This window comes from Anser anser, assembly GCF_964211835.1.
Source record: "Anser anser genome assembly, chromosome: 8".
NCBI lineage: Eukaryota > Metazoa > Chordata > Aves > Anseriformes > Anatidae > Anser > Anser anser.
The window spans coordinates 8,229,813-8,241,638 of NC_139728.1; the positions used below are offsets into that span (position 1 = coordinate 8,229,813).

The 11,826-nt window shown below is 36.0% G+C and overlaps 1 protein-coding gene across 1 annotated transcript; it reads right to left on the reverse strand.

Annotated features, from left to right (window-relative positions):
- Positions 1-1,089: 1,089 nt before the first annotated feature.
- RGS18 (regulator of G protein signaling 18) lies at positions 1,090-11,563 on the reverse strand. Its single transcript, XM_083845661.1, has 5 exons — positions 11,218-11,563; positions 10,419-10,520; positions 7,412-7,473; positions 5,270-5,436; positions 1,090-2,677 (listed from the first exon to the last, which is right to left on the reverse strand). The coding sequence occupies exons 1-5, from the start codon at positions 11,334-11,336 to the stop codon at positions 2,423-2,425; spliced, it is 705 nt and encodes a 234-aa protein (XP_083701787.1). The 5' UTR covers positions 11,337-11,563; the 3' UTR covers positions 1,090-2,422.
- Between the last annotated feature and the right edge of the window lie 263 nt (positions 11,564-11,826).

The following is an 11,826-nucleotide window of genomic DNA, read 5'->3' on the forward strand; positions in this document are numbered from 1 at the left end:
CTGCGTAGCGATGCACAAGGCAAGAAGGGGATAGGCAGCATGTAAAGGTTTAGGCAATTGTGAAGTTAAATTTCCCAGACAGTCTTCAGACATCAAAACCTTAGGGCCAAGAGCTGAAAGTGTGTGAGGAGCTGGACATGCAAACAAATGAGGAAAAAAATGACAGTCTTCTCTATATGTTTGCAGAAAAAGGACTCAGAGTGAGTTGTTGACACGAATAATACCCAAATAGGGTAATAGCTACTCCTTTTTAAGGGTTTGAACAATTTGATTATACCACAAAGAATGGAATTCCTTGAGGTGGTCTGTTCTCTATGTCAAACAAAGTTAGTAATGCAAATCATAAGAAAATGCATATTTTAAATACCTGAGAACTCTGGCACCATTGCTGGTGATATTAGAGATTCCTTAATTAAAAGCAGGATTCTGGGGAGAATTGATTCATGTTTAAGGGAGACGCAGTCAAAGAGCAAGGGTAAATTGACTATCTAGACAAATACACTGACTTCAGCAGTGAAATTGGGTTAGAAAGTTGCGTTTCGCTGCATTCTCTCCTTCATGTGACACCTGTAACAAGGACAAAAGGAATGTTGACGATTCTTTAAAAATGGAGGCTGACAAGCTCCAAAGCTGCACTTTATATTGATAAGGGTGACTGAAGTACAATATCAACCTACTAAAAACATTCAGTTTATTTCCAAATCACTGTGCCCAGTTTCTGACCATTTACAGTCTTAGAAATAGTGACTGCAGCATTCACTCGTGTGAAACTTCTGCCCAGAGTTTTGGGGTTAGGGTAGAGTAATGGAATAAATCAGGAAGGATCACACTCTTCAACTGCAAATGTTTTCTATCTATTTCACAGGTAAAATGAAGAGCTTGAAGAACACTGATCCCAGGTCATTGCCACTTCGCAGCATCCCCTGGTGAGTTCTGCGTCTCTGTGCTTTGCATACCACTTTTGATTGAAACGTTATTGATTACAGCTACTATTTAATTATAAGTGAAGTGAAGCCTCCATGTTTTGTTGTTTTTGTTGTTGTTGTTGTTTTTAATCAACGTAATAGTGATAAACTGAATCCTGACAACTTTTTAAGTAGATCACTTCAGATTTATTGAAAGTTAGTAAAGCAGACGCTGAAGTCCTCAGAACAAGCAGTTCATATATACTCTGAATTAGTAATGAGCATAAAATTCATGATGAGCTGCACCTCATCACTTTGACCACGTAGTGGAAGAGAAAGAAAAGGGAGAAAGCTTAAATTCTATGCAAGGTGACTGAATATACAAGTCACAGTTCCAACTAAAGCCTGCAGTCACTTAGTTGCTGAACAGAACCAATGTTTAAGATTTTAAGAATTTCCCCATGTTTCTAAATATGTCTGCATCAATCCTGAAAGAAAAGGACAGGGTGGTTGCACATGCTTGCTACGAAAATGATATGCATGACTTTAAACAAATAAAATGGGGGATTCTTCCTTCCTCCGCTATACCCACAGAGTACATTAATGACAGGTAGAACTGAACGTTATTCTACTTAGTCCAAGAGCTGTTAATTTTCAGACGCTTTTTCAAAATAAAAGGCAGAAAAAATTTAGAACAAAGTTAAGTAACAAAGCTGGTATAACATGAATATTTACAAATAAAAGTAAAAATATTTATATATATACATTACTTGATATTAACACACATTGCGTTAAAATAGCATTCTTGGTTCTTGATTGCTGCTCGTTTGCTTGCAAAAAAATTAGAACACATTTGATGACAAAGCGAATTTATACAGAATAATTTAAATAGAGAGAACAGACACACATAATAAGAAAACAGTATAAAATGTATCCCTATAAAAATTAAATAGGCTTTCTTATGATTCTCTTAAAATATGCAATAGCTACATTTTAATTATGCAGTGGCTGTAGTTAAAATCCATATAATTTTTACATTTCACCTAACTAATGTTCCCATGTGTTTTGCAATATGAGAAATACCACAAATATTCTGTGCTTAGTGTAGGGAATACTGCAAAAACAAAGTTATGTGCAAAGGCTATGTATATAGATTCAAATTGTGATGAAACTCTGTTTTAAATAATACAGGCTCAGAATATATGATGGATGTTATCAAATGGCCTTTTAAACAACATTTTCATGTTGGAAACAGATTCTTCTTTCAGATATGATAACAGCTCTTGACTGAGTTTAAAAAAAATACTGTACAAAAGGTTCACACAACATGTCTTGGCAATATATAGTGCCCACTTAGCTACAATAAATGAGATTACTCACTGGCTACAGAACTGTGACCTGGTATAAATGCATGCAATTTTGCTTTCTACATATTTACAACAGCTAACGATTTGGATTTTAGAACACACATACAGTTTGCTTGCAGTAGCTAGAATTTGTAAGGGTTGAGTTTCCTGTTACCAAACAGTAAAGTCTGGTCGCACACCCTGGAAATCATTGACCGTAAAAGATCGTGACCTCCTCCTAAGAGTGGGACGACTGGGATTTCTTCCCTTAACCAAATTTAAATAAGGATCCGATCTTAGGAAACGCGGATAGCTGTCTTGCTCCATCAGCCTGTAGACTGTGTTTTGTGCTGCATCGAAGGTGGTGATGACAGGCTGTTCAATATTCTGACTTGTAACTTCTTTGGTTTGGAAGTCCAAATTCACCTGTAGAATGAGGAAAAGTGTATTTCTTTAATGTACATTAATGTATTTCCTGTGTTATTATCCGTAGCAATGATACTGTACTTGGGTGAAAGTGTTTTCTGGTAAGAGGACTTTGAATCCCTTATACAACTGGGTAGGAATGCCACAGAATTAGTTGAATAATGGCTGTCAGAAAGTCTTCACAGACATGTCACTGGTACAATGAAAAACTGGTAAAATAACTGTTAAAATAAAACTGATCCAGTTTGCTGTGGTAGCATTGGAGTAAAAGTGACTTGCTAACAGTGATCTTTATATAGTTCCTGTTGTCAAGCTTTGCAACAGCAGCCTAAGGCAGAACTCCCTCCATTCTCATTTAGGATTCATGTGGACTTCATCTCATTAGAATATGCTGGTGCATATTTGAACTTTCTAGCTCCTGTATAGAGTTTTGGTGGCAAGAAGGTGAGAAAATTCTAATAATTAAAATAACAGGTTTCTGGAGGCTTTAGAGATGTGGAAAGCATATCAGAATCATCCTTTATTCCATGTACTGTTGGATTAATCCTGGGAAGTTTTACTTAATATGAGGGTTTTATTGAAGTGTCAGATACAGGTTTGAGCATGCTATTTTGAAAGAAATGAGAAATGCCTGATCCAGTCAAAAGTCGCTTCAGTAACACGCTCTTTTTTAAGGAAATGCCACGTGTCATTTCCTTAAAGCTATAACAAATAGCTTAGATCTAAAAACTGAAGAGTAATTAATGATGGTAAAACGGTCCATTCCATCAGACCTATGACTTTAAGATCCTATTTAACTATGCTCAGTAAAAAAATGTCTGTAAAAGAGGACAAGAAGGACAAGACTGAAGGACGAGAAGTCAGAGAGGAGATGCAAGTTCCAGAGCTGAGTGGTCTGCAGGGAGATGCTGCTGGCTGGGCTCAGCTGCTTGGTTGAACCCAAGGAAGGAAGTCTCACCAGAGCCATCTGCTTTCGCACAACAGCACCCACACCACATGCACCAAACCAAAAGTACGATAGTTAAAGAAATCATTCTGTTACTGTTGGTCAAAGTGTGACTTTCATACCCCATCCCCTCTCCAGCTTGCGTCCTGCTCATCCTTTTGCTTATGTCACTCTCAAGAGTTGATAGTATCAGTGCTTGCCGCCCTACCATAATTGCTTATAGACTGATCTGCTGCCACTGATGGGTTGCACCTCAAATAATTATGGGTTTTTCTTTTTATGTAAGGTCCACCCCGCTGAGATGCTGCAGGAAAAGAAATAAAAACGGCTATAAGTTTTGCAAGTGGACCTATCAAATTGGCCCCCTGTCCTAGCAAAAGCAGATCTGAACCTTAAAGATAATCTGTGGGAATTATGGGTGGAAATTACACCATTTTGCAATCTTCTTAAAATAAGAATTAGACCTTTTTAACCCTTGTTACAGGGAAGTAGCAGTTAGGGTTTAACTTCTATTCTGACAAATAAATACAAAAAAAATAGTAAAAGTAATAATAGGAGTAATAATAATACAGGGGAAAAGGAGCATTAGCAAGTGACATATTTCATCTACTCAAACTTGATAGAATTACATGAAATTGGAAGTCCAAAAGGCCTTTTGAAGAAGCTGATCCTGATTTCAGTGACAGTTCATCATTTCTCAACCTCTTCATCTCCTTCCTAGACCAGGCAAAAAATGTTCTTTTTGCTCATTTATAATATGATTTCTTTACAATACATTTCAGCAATGTGAAGACATAAATATGAAGACTTTGTACTACTACAGTAACACAAAAAGGCCTTAGTGCTAATGAGGACTGACATATTAACTTATTTGTGTTTGTGCTGTCAGTAACATAGTGAGAATGCTCAGCCAGAGCTTTGGCTTTGCAGGGAGATCAATCAAGAAAAGTCTATGCTTAAAACATTATAATTATTACTTTAAAGGACATGTTTAACTTAAAAGTTTCTTCTACTCTCCTTTAGTCTTTAAAATAAAAGTTTCTGAGTCTCAGCTATGTAATCATTTAATAAATAATTGCTAGTTAAAGAAAATGAAAGAATTATTCTGTTGTTCTGAAGGCAGCTTTAAAGACAGATAATACTTTTTCACGAACACCGGTTGGTAAGTCCCCATGGCAACATTAACATTTATCATTAATATTTTTCCTTTAAAATACTCTGTGTGTATGTGTATGTATGTATATATTTATGTGTGTATGTATATACACACTGCCCTTATATATATATATATTCTATATACATATATATATATATGTATTCTATATAAAAGTAGCCTGTATATAGCCATCGTGGCTCCATAGCTCCCTAGGAATCTTTGATTCCAGAGATATAACATTTACACTTAAAAGAGTAAAATGAGTTGTTTTTTGCCTGTAACCAGGAGCCTGGAGGACAGCAAGAATAATCTATGCAGTTGCTTCCAGGCTTCCTTCCAAAGTTTTGACATTTAAGATACTGTCTTCTTAAGTCAGTGAGTACACAGTTAACTGTTGCCACTGCTTCTGGGCATGCTCTTCTTAAAAGCAGATTTCAACAGATGCAGTTGTGACAAATATTGTGTACACTGAAGAATGTTTTTACTGTACCTCTTTTGGAGCATCTTTTTGTATGAACGTTTCATAAATGGTCTTAGCTTTTGGGAAAAGTTCATGTGTAGTTTTGCTTTTCTTGTAATCCTCGCAAGCTATCCAGAACTCGATGTTCTCCTCGCTGAACTCAGTTTTCAGAAAGTTTGTAAAGGCATCCAGTCCAGCTACAGAAAGGAATATTGAACTGTGTTAAATATATACTTATCAGACAGTTAATATTTTCAAACAGTCTATGCAAAGTAACAAAATGGGTTGTGATCCCTTTGAGTTACATCCTATTAGAGATAATTTTTTTAAATTACATAAAGGTTTTTAATTTAGTGCATTTCTTTGATTATGATCCTGAATGCTGTAACTCCCATTACAGAATTCTCAGCATCTGTAAAAATTTATTACCAAGACCTTATGAATTTATAGATGGAAGCAATCAAAAGATCTAGATGAATCTGGAAGTGATGGATTTTGCTCCAGCTGAATATCAGATTTAGGTTAACACAAACACTGTTTAAATCTTTGCTCACAAGTAGACTGCTCTCCAGTAAAATTTTTTCTTTTCCTTTTCTTTTCTCTTTTTCTTTTTTCTTTTTGTTTTTCTTTGTTTTTATCCTAGTGTTGATCACATGCTGAAGATATTTTATTTCCTAAAGATGCTTAGCCTGGGTAAGTAATGCAATTGTTCAACTGAAGGTTATGTAATAAGTCTTCCTCATACCCATCATGAAAAATCAATTATTTGGCCAAATGTTGCCTCCTATACCTCTTATTATATCTGAAGCAAATGATTTCTGCCTTGGGACTCTTTATATTTCTACGAACATATGGCTAAATACTCTCAGCACTGAGTTCACCTGCCTTTCACCATTGTTTCTTAAGAATTTAAAACCACTGAAACTGTTCTGGAAGGATTTATCTACCTGAAAGAGGGTAGTAAAATGTAGACCAGAAATAGGCAATGGTCTGACATTTCCAGACATTTTAGATCTTCTGAAGTCCATTTAAATATCTCTTACTTTCCCAAGGTTAACAGAAGTGTTAAATAGGGTAGCTCCAATGTAGCAATGAGAAATAGACATTTATAAGAAGCAAGGACTCCCCGTTTTCTGCTATGTTTAAATTAATATGTTTTACTAAGAGTAATGTGTCCATAACGATAATTCAGAGTTCTAGCCTTCAGACAAACTCACAATGCTAATAAGCTGTTTGATTATGAAGTTCAGAATCAAACTTGCATATATTGTACAAAGATGCAGGCCAAAGATGCGATATTGATTTCCATGCAAACTTGGATTTTTTCCCTATTTTTATATTTCTCCTGATAAAAATATAGAGGCACTTTCTGTCTGCAAGTCCTCTTTTTATTATAAGCTCATTTTAATACTGCCTGTATGCCACACATGGCTAGTTATCCCTAGTAGGAAAATAATCACTATGAAGTATTTTAGAACAAAAAAATTACTGCTTCGTGCCAAGTACAATAATAATAATAACACAAAAAGTCATTTTCAGCCTTCATTATACAAGCCTGCCAATAAGACAGGACAGAAACAATACAGTGGGATTCTAGGCAGAGGCAAAATGATGGATGAGACAATAGCCAGCAGATATCCAAGCATTTTTTAAACTGTCATTCAGTATTTTTATGCTAATATAGCAGTTACCTCATCAGAAAATAGCTATTCTTCTTGGCAACGTCAAAAAATTTAGTCCAGAAAAGATAATATCAGTTTCTGTTAATGTGAGTGCTGTTCTAAGTAATTTATTAGTATGCCACTATTATAATGGATTTTTCCAAGTGCCTGATAAGAATTGATACAGCAGAAAAGCATGTTATTCATAATAGAACAATTTAATAACTTTTGGCTGCCTTTTACTGTTTATTGCAAGAAATCTTCACTTCCTGTTACTTGGCTTTGTTCAGCAAAATACCCAACTTAAAAGTTATTTTCAACTATTTTCAGTAGTTGACAGCATGCTATAGCCTAAGCACATGAGCAGAGCAGAAACACATGCTGCTATAAATGACCCATCATACCTAATTTAGGTAACAGCCATGTCTACTTAAATGCACAACTGGATTTTGTAATTTTCCATCATAATAGTCTTCAGGAAGAGGAAAAAAAAAAAAAAAAAACTACTAACCTTTCTGGGAAAGCAATTTGTCAAAAGATTCACCCCATTTCACTGCTTCTTCAGGAGACACACTGTTTAAGAAACAAAAGATGGTTTTGAAGAGTTGTATGTATTGTGTATATACAAAGCTATTTTGATATACGTTATAAATCGCTGTTACTGCTCTACACTGTTTCACAAAGTGTTTGATTACATTATATTGCTAAAGGAACTCTTTATTTATTATTATTATTATTAATAACTCTACTACAGACTTCAGAAACACATGGCAAAATTTTTCCTGCCATTTTTCATGCAGAGTTGCACTTTTTTCCCTTTTAAAAAAAAAGGTCAGAACAGAGATTTTTCTCTTCAGTGTCTGTGTTGTACTACTAATCTTTAAGGAAATAGAGATGATGCAGTATGGCAAAACTTACAAGGGAAGCCGTTCAGACACCTATTTAAGCGTAAAAAATACTCTTGCAGAGATGCGGTTTTGAATGCACGGAGTCTGAGGCTGTGTTGCCACAGCCTATTTTTAAAGAACTACGGGAAATTCTATAAGCTGAAGATGAAGTTGTAGCACTATGATTTAGGTGACAGTCTTCTAGGGTAACAGCACATACAGTCTGCTTTGTTCACCACAACCGTCTTTCAAATATCATGCTATTCTGAGACACTGAACTCTATTTATAAAACTCCACATATTCATCAAAGATGCTAAGTTACACGTATTTTTCATTGATTTCAAATATTCTGTCTTAGAGAACAATACAGAGAGGGAAAAACAATATCCTACTTCATTCACCCAAATGAAATTTTCAGGAAGCACTTTTTATGTGTGCTGTACAAATTAACCCTGAACAGTACGTTGATTTTTGCAGACCAGAGCTGGCGCAGGCCTGGAATTAACTTTATGAGGCCAGGACTATGGCTTAGTTCTAAGCCTGAAGGCGAAGAAGGAGTATTAATATTTAGAACCATTTTTGACGTAGCACAGCATTGTACACCGAAACTGTCAATGTCCTAATGTAAGCAACTTGTCCAGGGTTGATTGATAGTGGGGCTGAGAACCAGAACAATCTGTTCTTATGATTGAACGATTCTGGAAATGATTTCTTTTTCTTGCCTGATGCTTACGTATGCCCTGTAGCCTGATTTTACATAGCTTGGGCTTCCTTGGTAAAATCTCTAAGACCATGAATTTTAGAGGAAGGGAAATTCTAATGACTATGGGTAGGAATTTAAGTCAGTAATGATCTTGGTTTTGTACAAAACTGAAAGGAGGGTTTCTTTATTTTTTTATAGGTGTCATGTGTCTCCTTCCTGAAGTCATTGCTTATAGGAATGAAATTTTTAGCTAGGGAAAAATAAACAGATCTCGAGCGTTACAAATGCAGGAGAACTGAAATTTAAAAAAAAATAATAAAAAAGTAGGCCAATAAAGTAGGGGAATTCTTGAGTGGGGGGAAAAAGAGAACTCACTCCCTTACAGATCTTTTTTAATCATGGGAAGTACAAAAAGTGCAGTTCTCCGAATTGTGTGTACTCATACGTCTGGGAACAATGGATTCCTACAGCTAGAGAAATGAATTTTGCAGTAGTGAAAGATAAACCCTGACAGCTTCAGAGCACATATGCAGTCCAAAACCAGTTTCTCTTTTATTCAATTGAATCCATGTTAGTCAAGCATCTGGCTGAGAATAACATGGTAAAATGTAGTTGGCTGAGCAAGGAAGTGTTGGTCTGGTAGAAGAGGGAAATTCTTCAGAGAATTCCTTATCAATATTGTATCTGTGTCTGAAAGTGCCTTTTCACAGCTGATAAGAATGCTTTGATGGCTCTGTACTTTGTATGAGATGCCCAAGGGTAATCAGCCACTTAAATAAAAATGAGTATTGGAAATGTACAGTCTACCTACAGGTGATATGGAGATTGTAATTTCTATTTTTAGATACAGTCTTAGCACAATTTTACATGTCTGGAACCAAGGTACTGAAAAAGGTTGTTCTCAACACGGTTTTACCTTTGTTCATAATTTCAAGGTCTTCTATTTTTGAGTGAACTGTAAAACCATTGAATTAAGTTTTCTGCCAACAGCAGCACAAGAAAGAAAGAGAGAGGGGGGGAAAAAAAAAAAGTAATGAAATCCCCTGGGATGGTAGAGTGGAAAGTCTTCCAGATCACGAGTACATCCCTTCATTTGGATGCCCATGATATTTGGACGTGATACCAACAAACACCACCTAATTAACCAGATGCGTAGGTGCTTAAACAAGGTTCATCAGGCTTAACAAGACCAAAGAATGACATGAGAATCTCTGAAGTGATCTGTGATGGAAAGAAAAGAACTACAAATTTTTTAGGCCGTGGAGTTGCAGTACATTTGCAGTTCTTTTCAGTCAAGACCTACAAATGTAATTCTTAGTATATCACTGAGATTTTGGTATCCTAGTGAAGTCAGGAACTAAGCTCTTACCGAATTTAACAAAAACAAGATTTCACCCTGAAACATAATAGAAAACAGTGTAATAGAGATGATATTACAGCAGTGTTTAAACATCGATATTTAAATTTTGGAGACAAGACAGTGTTCAGTCAATTACTGCAATTATTGAGGAACTACAGTTCCATCCAGTATTAGACATGCATCACAGAATTCTTTGGAAAACCTGTTTTCCAGTAGCTATATGATTTCCTTCAAAGCAATAATTTGTCAGCTTCATTTCTGAGTCAATGCTTGCTCAATATAGTCAGTGGATTAAGAAAAACACTGTTGACATGAGTAAAGGCTTGTGCGTGTGTGGGTAACCAGTCTACACTTAGTGGTATGAAAACATTAGTGGTGAGTTACCTTGGTGTATACCAGATAATTCTATATCGTCTGTATGCTTGGTTTAGGTAGCTGATTTTTAAATGAAATAGATCTTGAAAGCATTTCTCTCTGCCAAGTCTGAATGCGCACAAAAATGCAGGAAATGTTCTGAGTCACACTTCCTGGAAGGAATCCCCGTTGTTGGTCTTTTATAATGCCTACCTTGATGCTTTCGTCAAGTTTCCAGGTTTACCAAGATGTTCACCTTCGTGGTATTCAGATCTCTGCAGGAGAAGGCTCAGCCTATTTCTCTTCTGCTTTGTTCTACAACAGAATTCAGGTAGCTTTTAGATCAACCTCATTTAAAGGTTTTTCCAAACTCTTTCTTTGAATAAGAAAAAGATACTCTGCCTCTGCATCACAGACCCTCAAATGTTCACTTACAGTAATATTTTGTCAATCTCCTATTTATGTTATTCACATTAACGAATTTCTTCTTCTTACATTAACATGAATTTATATGCAAAGCATTGGCAAAGAGAAATGGACATCTCTCTGTTTTCAGCAGCTCTTTCCCTTGTTTTAAAGATAGGAGGGTGAAATTTCATGTTAGAGAACATGAACGCAACTCATGAACACATGAAACAGGTGACTCAGTATCTTCTACTTTTAACATTTTGCAAAGAAAAGGGAAGTATTGCTTCCAGACATTTGAAATCTTTAAAAAAGAAAGTTTCCCGGATCATATTAAGGCTTTAAAAAGCATTTCTAGGAACTTTATGAAATCTTCCTTTCTTATTTGTTTAGTTTATTTGTTTCTTGTTCTTAAAATAAAATAAAATAAAAATTGATGAATTAATATTTTATGCATACAACTCCCAGGCTTGTAATTCATGAGTTTTCACATATATTGGCCAGAAATAAAAATATCTGTGCCCTAAATTCATACCCACGAGCTATGTTAGAAGAATCCTGTATATAAACAGAGCACTCAAAGCGTCAGCATGACCTTAAAACTTACCCAGCCTTGCTTGCTTTATTTGGCTCTTCCTTAACTGCTGACTTCGTGACTTTGTAATAGGATTTATCCTTTGAAGCAGAAATGTTTAGCTGGGGGAATAAAAGAACTGGGTTCTCCATCTTCTTCTAAAAAAGCTTCCCAGTTTTAGAAAATGTTTCTTTAACTTCCTTACAGCAGTTTCATCTGGTGTAACTGGCGTGCTCAGGAAGGCGTGCTCATGCTGTATCGGGCTGCGTTGCCCCCAATAGGCTGTTAGGGTTCCCAGAGCAGGTAGTGGAAAGAAGGAGGTTCTCCACCTCCGCTGTCACTGCAGCTGCACACACACAGGACTTTAAGTAGAGTTCTGTTTTTACAGTCGTCATTTAGGGAAGTGAGATTACAACTTTGCAAAATGGCTGTTGATCATACGGACAAACGCAGCTACCGGCAGAGAGCAACTCCTGCTTTTGTGCTTGCAGAACTTGATATTTTAGTAGACTTAGGCTGGTACCATCATTTTCTTCCAAAGACCTGTGAGAAGTGTATATAGCTTCTCTAAAATGAACTTTAAAGAGAATCAGTTTGCATTAAAAAACATGCAAAATTTTCTTTAAGCTCTTAGCAGAGCTT

What these genes read in the sequence shown, in the direction of transcription:
- RGS18 (XM_083845661.1), bottom strand. Translation starts at nt 11,336, where the DNA reads ATGGAGAACCCAGTTCTTTTATTCCCCCAGCTAAACATTTCTGCTTCA. An exon ending in CAAATTGCTTTCCCAGAAAG is followed by an intron (nt 5,437 to 7,411) that starts GTTAGTAGTTTT and finishes TCCTTTCTGTAG; the next exon opens with CTGGACTGGATGCCTTTACA. An exon ending in AAAAAGATGCTCCAAAAGAG is followed by an intron (nt 2,678 to 5,269) that starts GTACAGTAAAAA and finishes CTCATTCTACAG; the next exon opens with GTGAATTTGGACTTCCAAAC.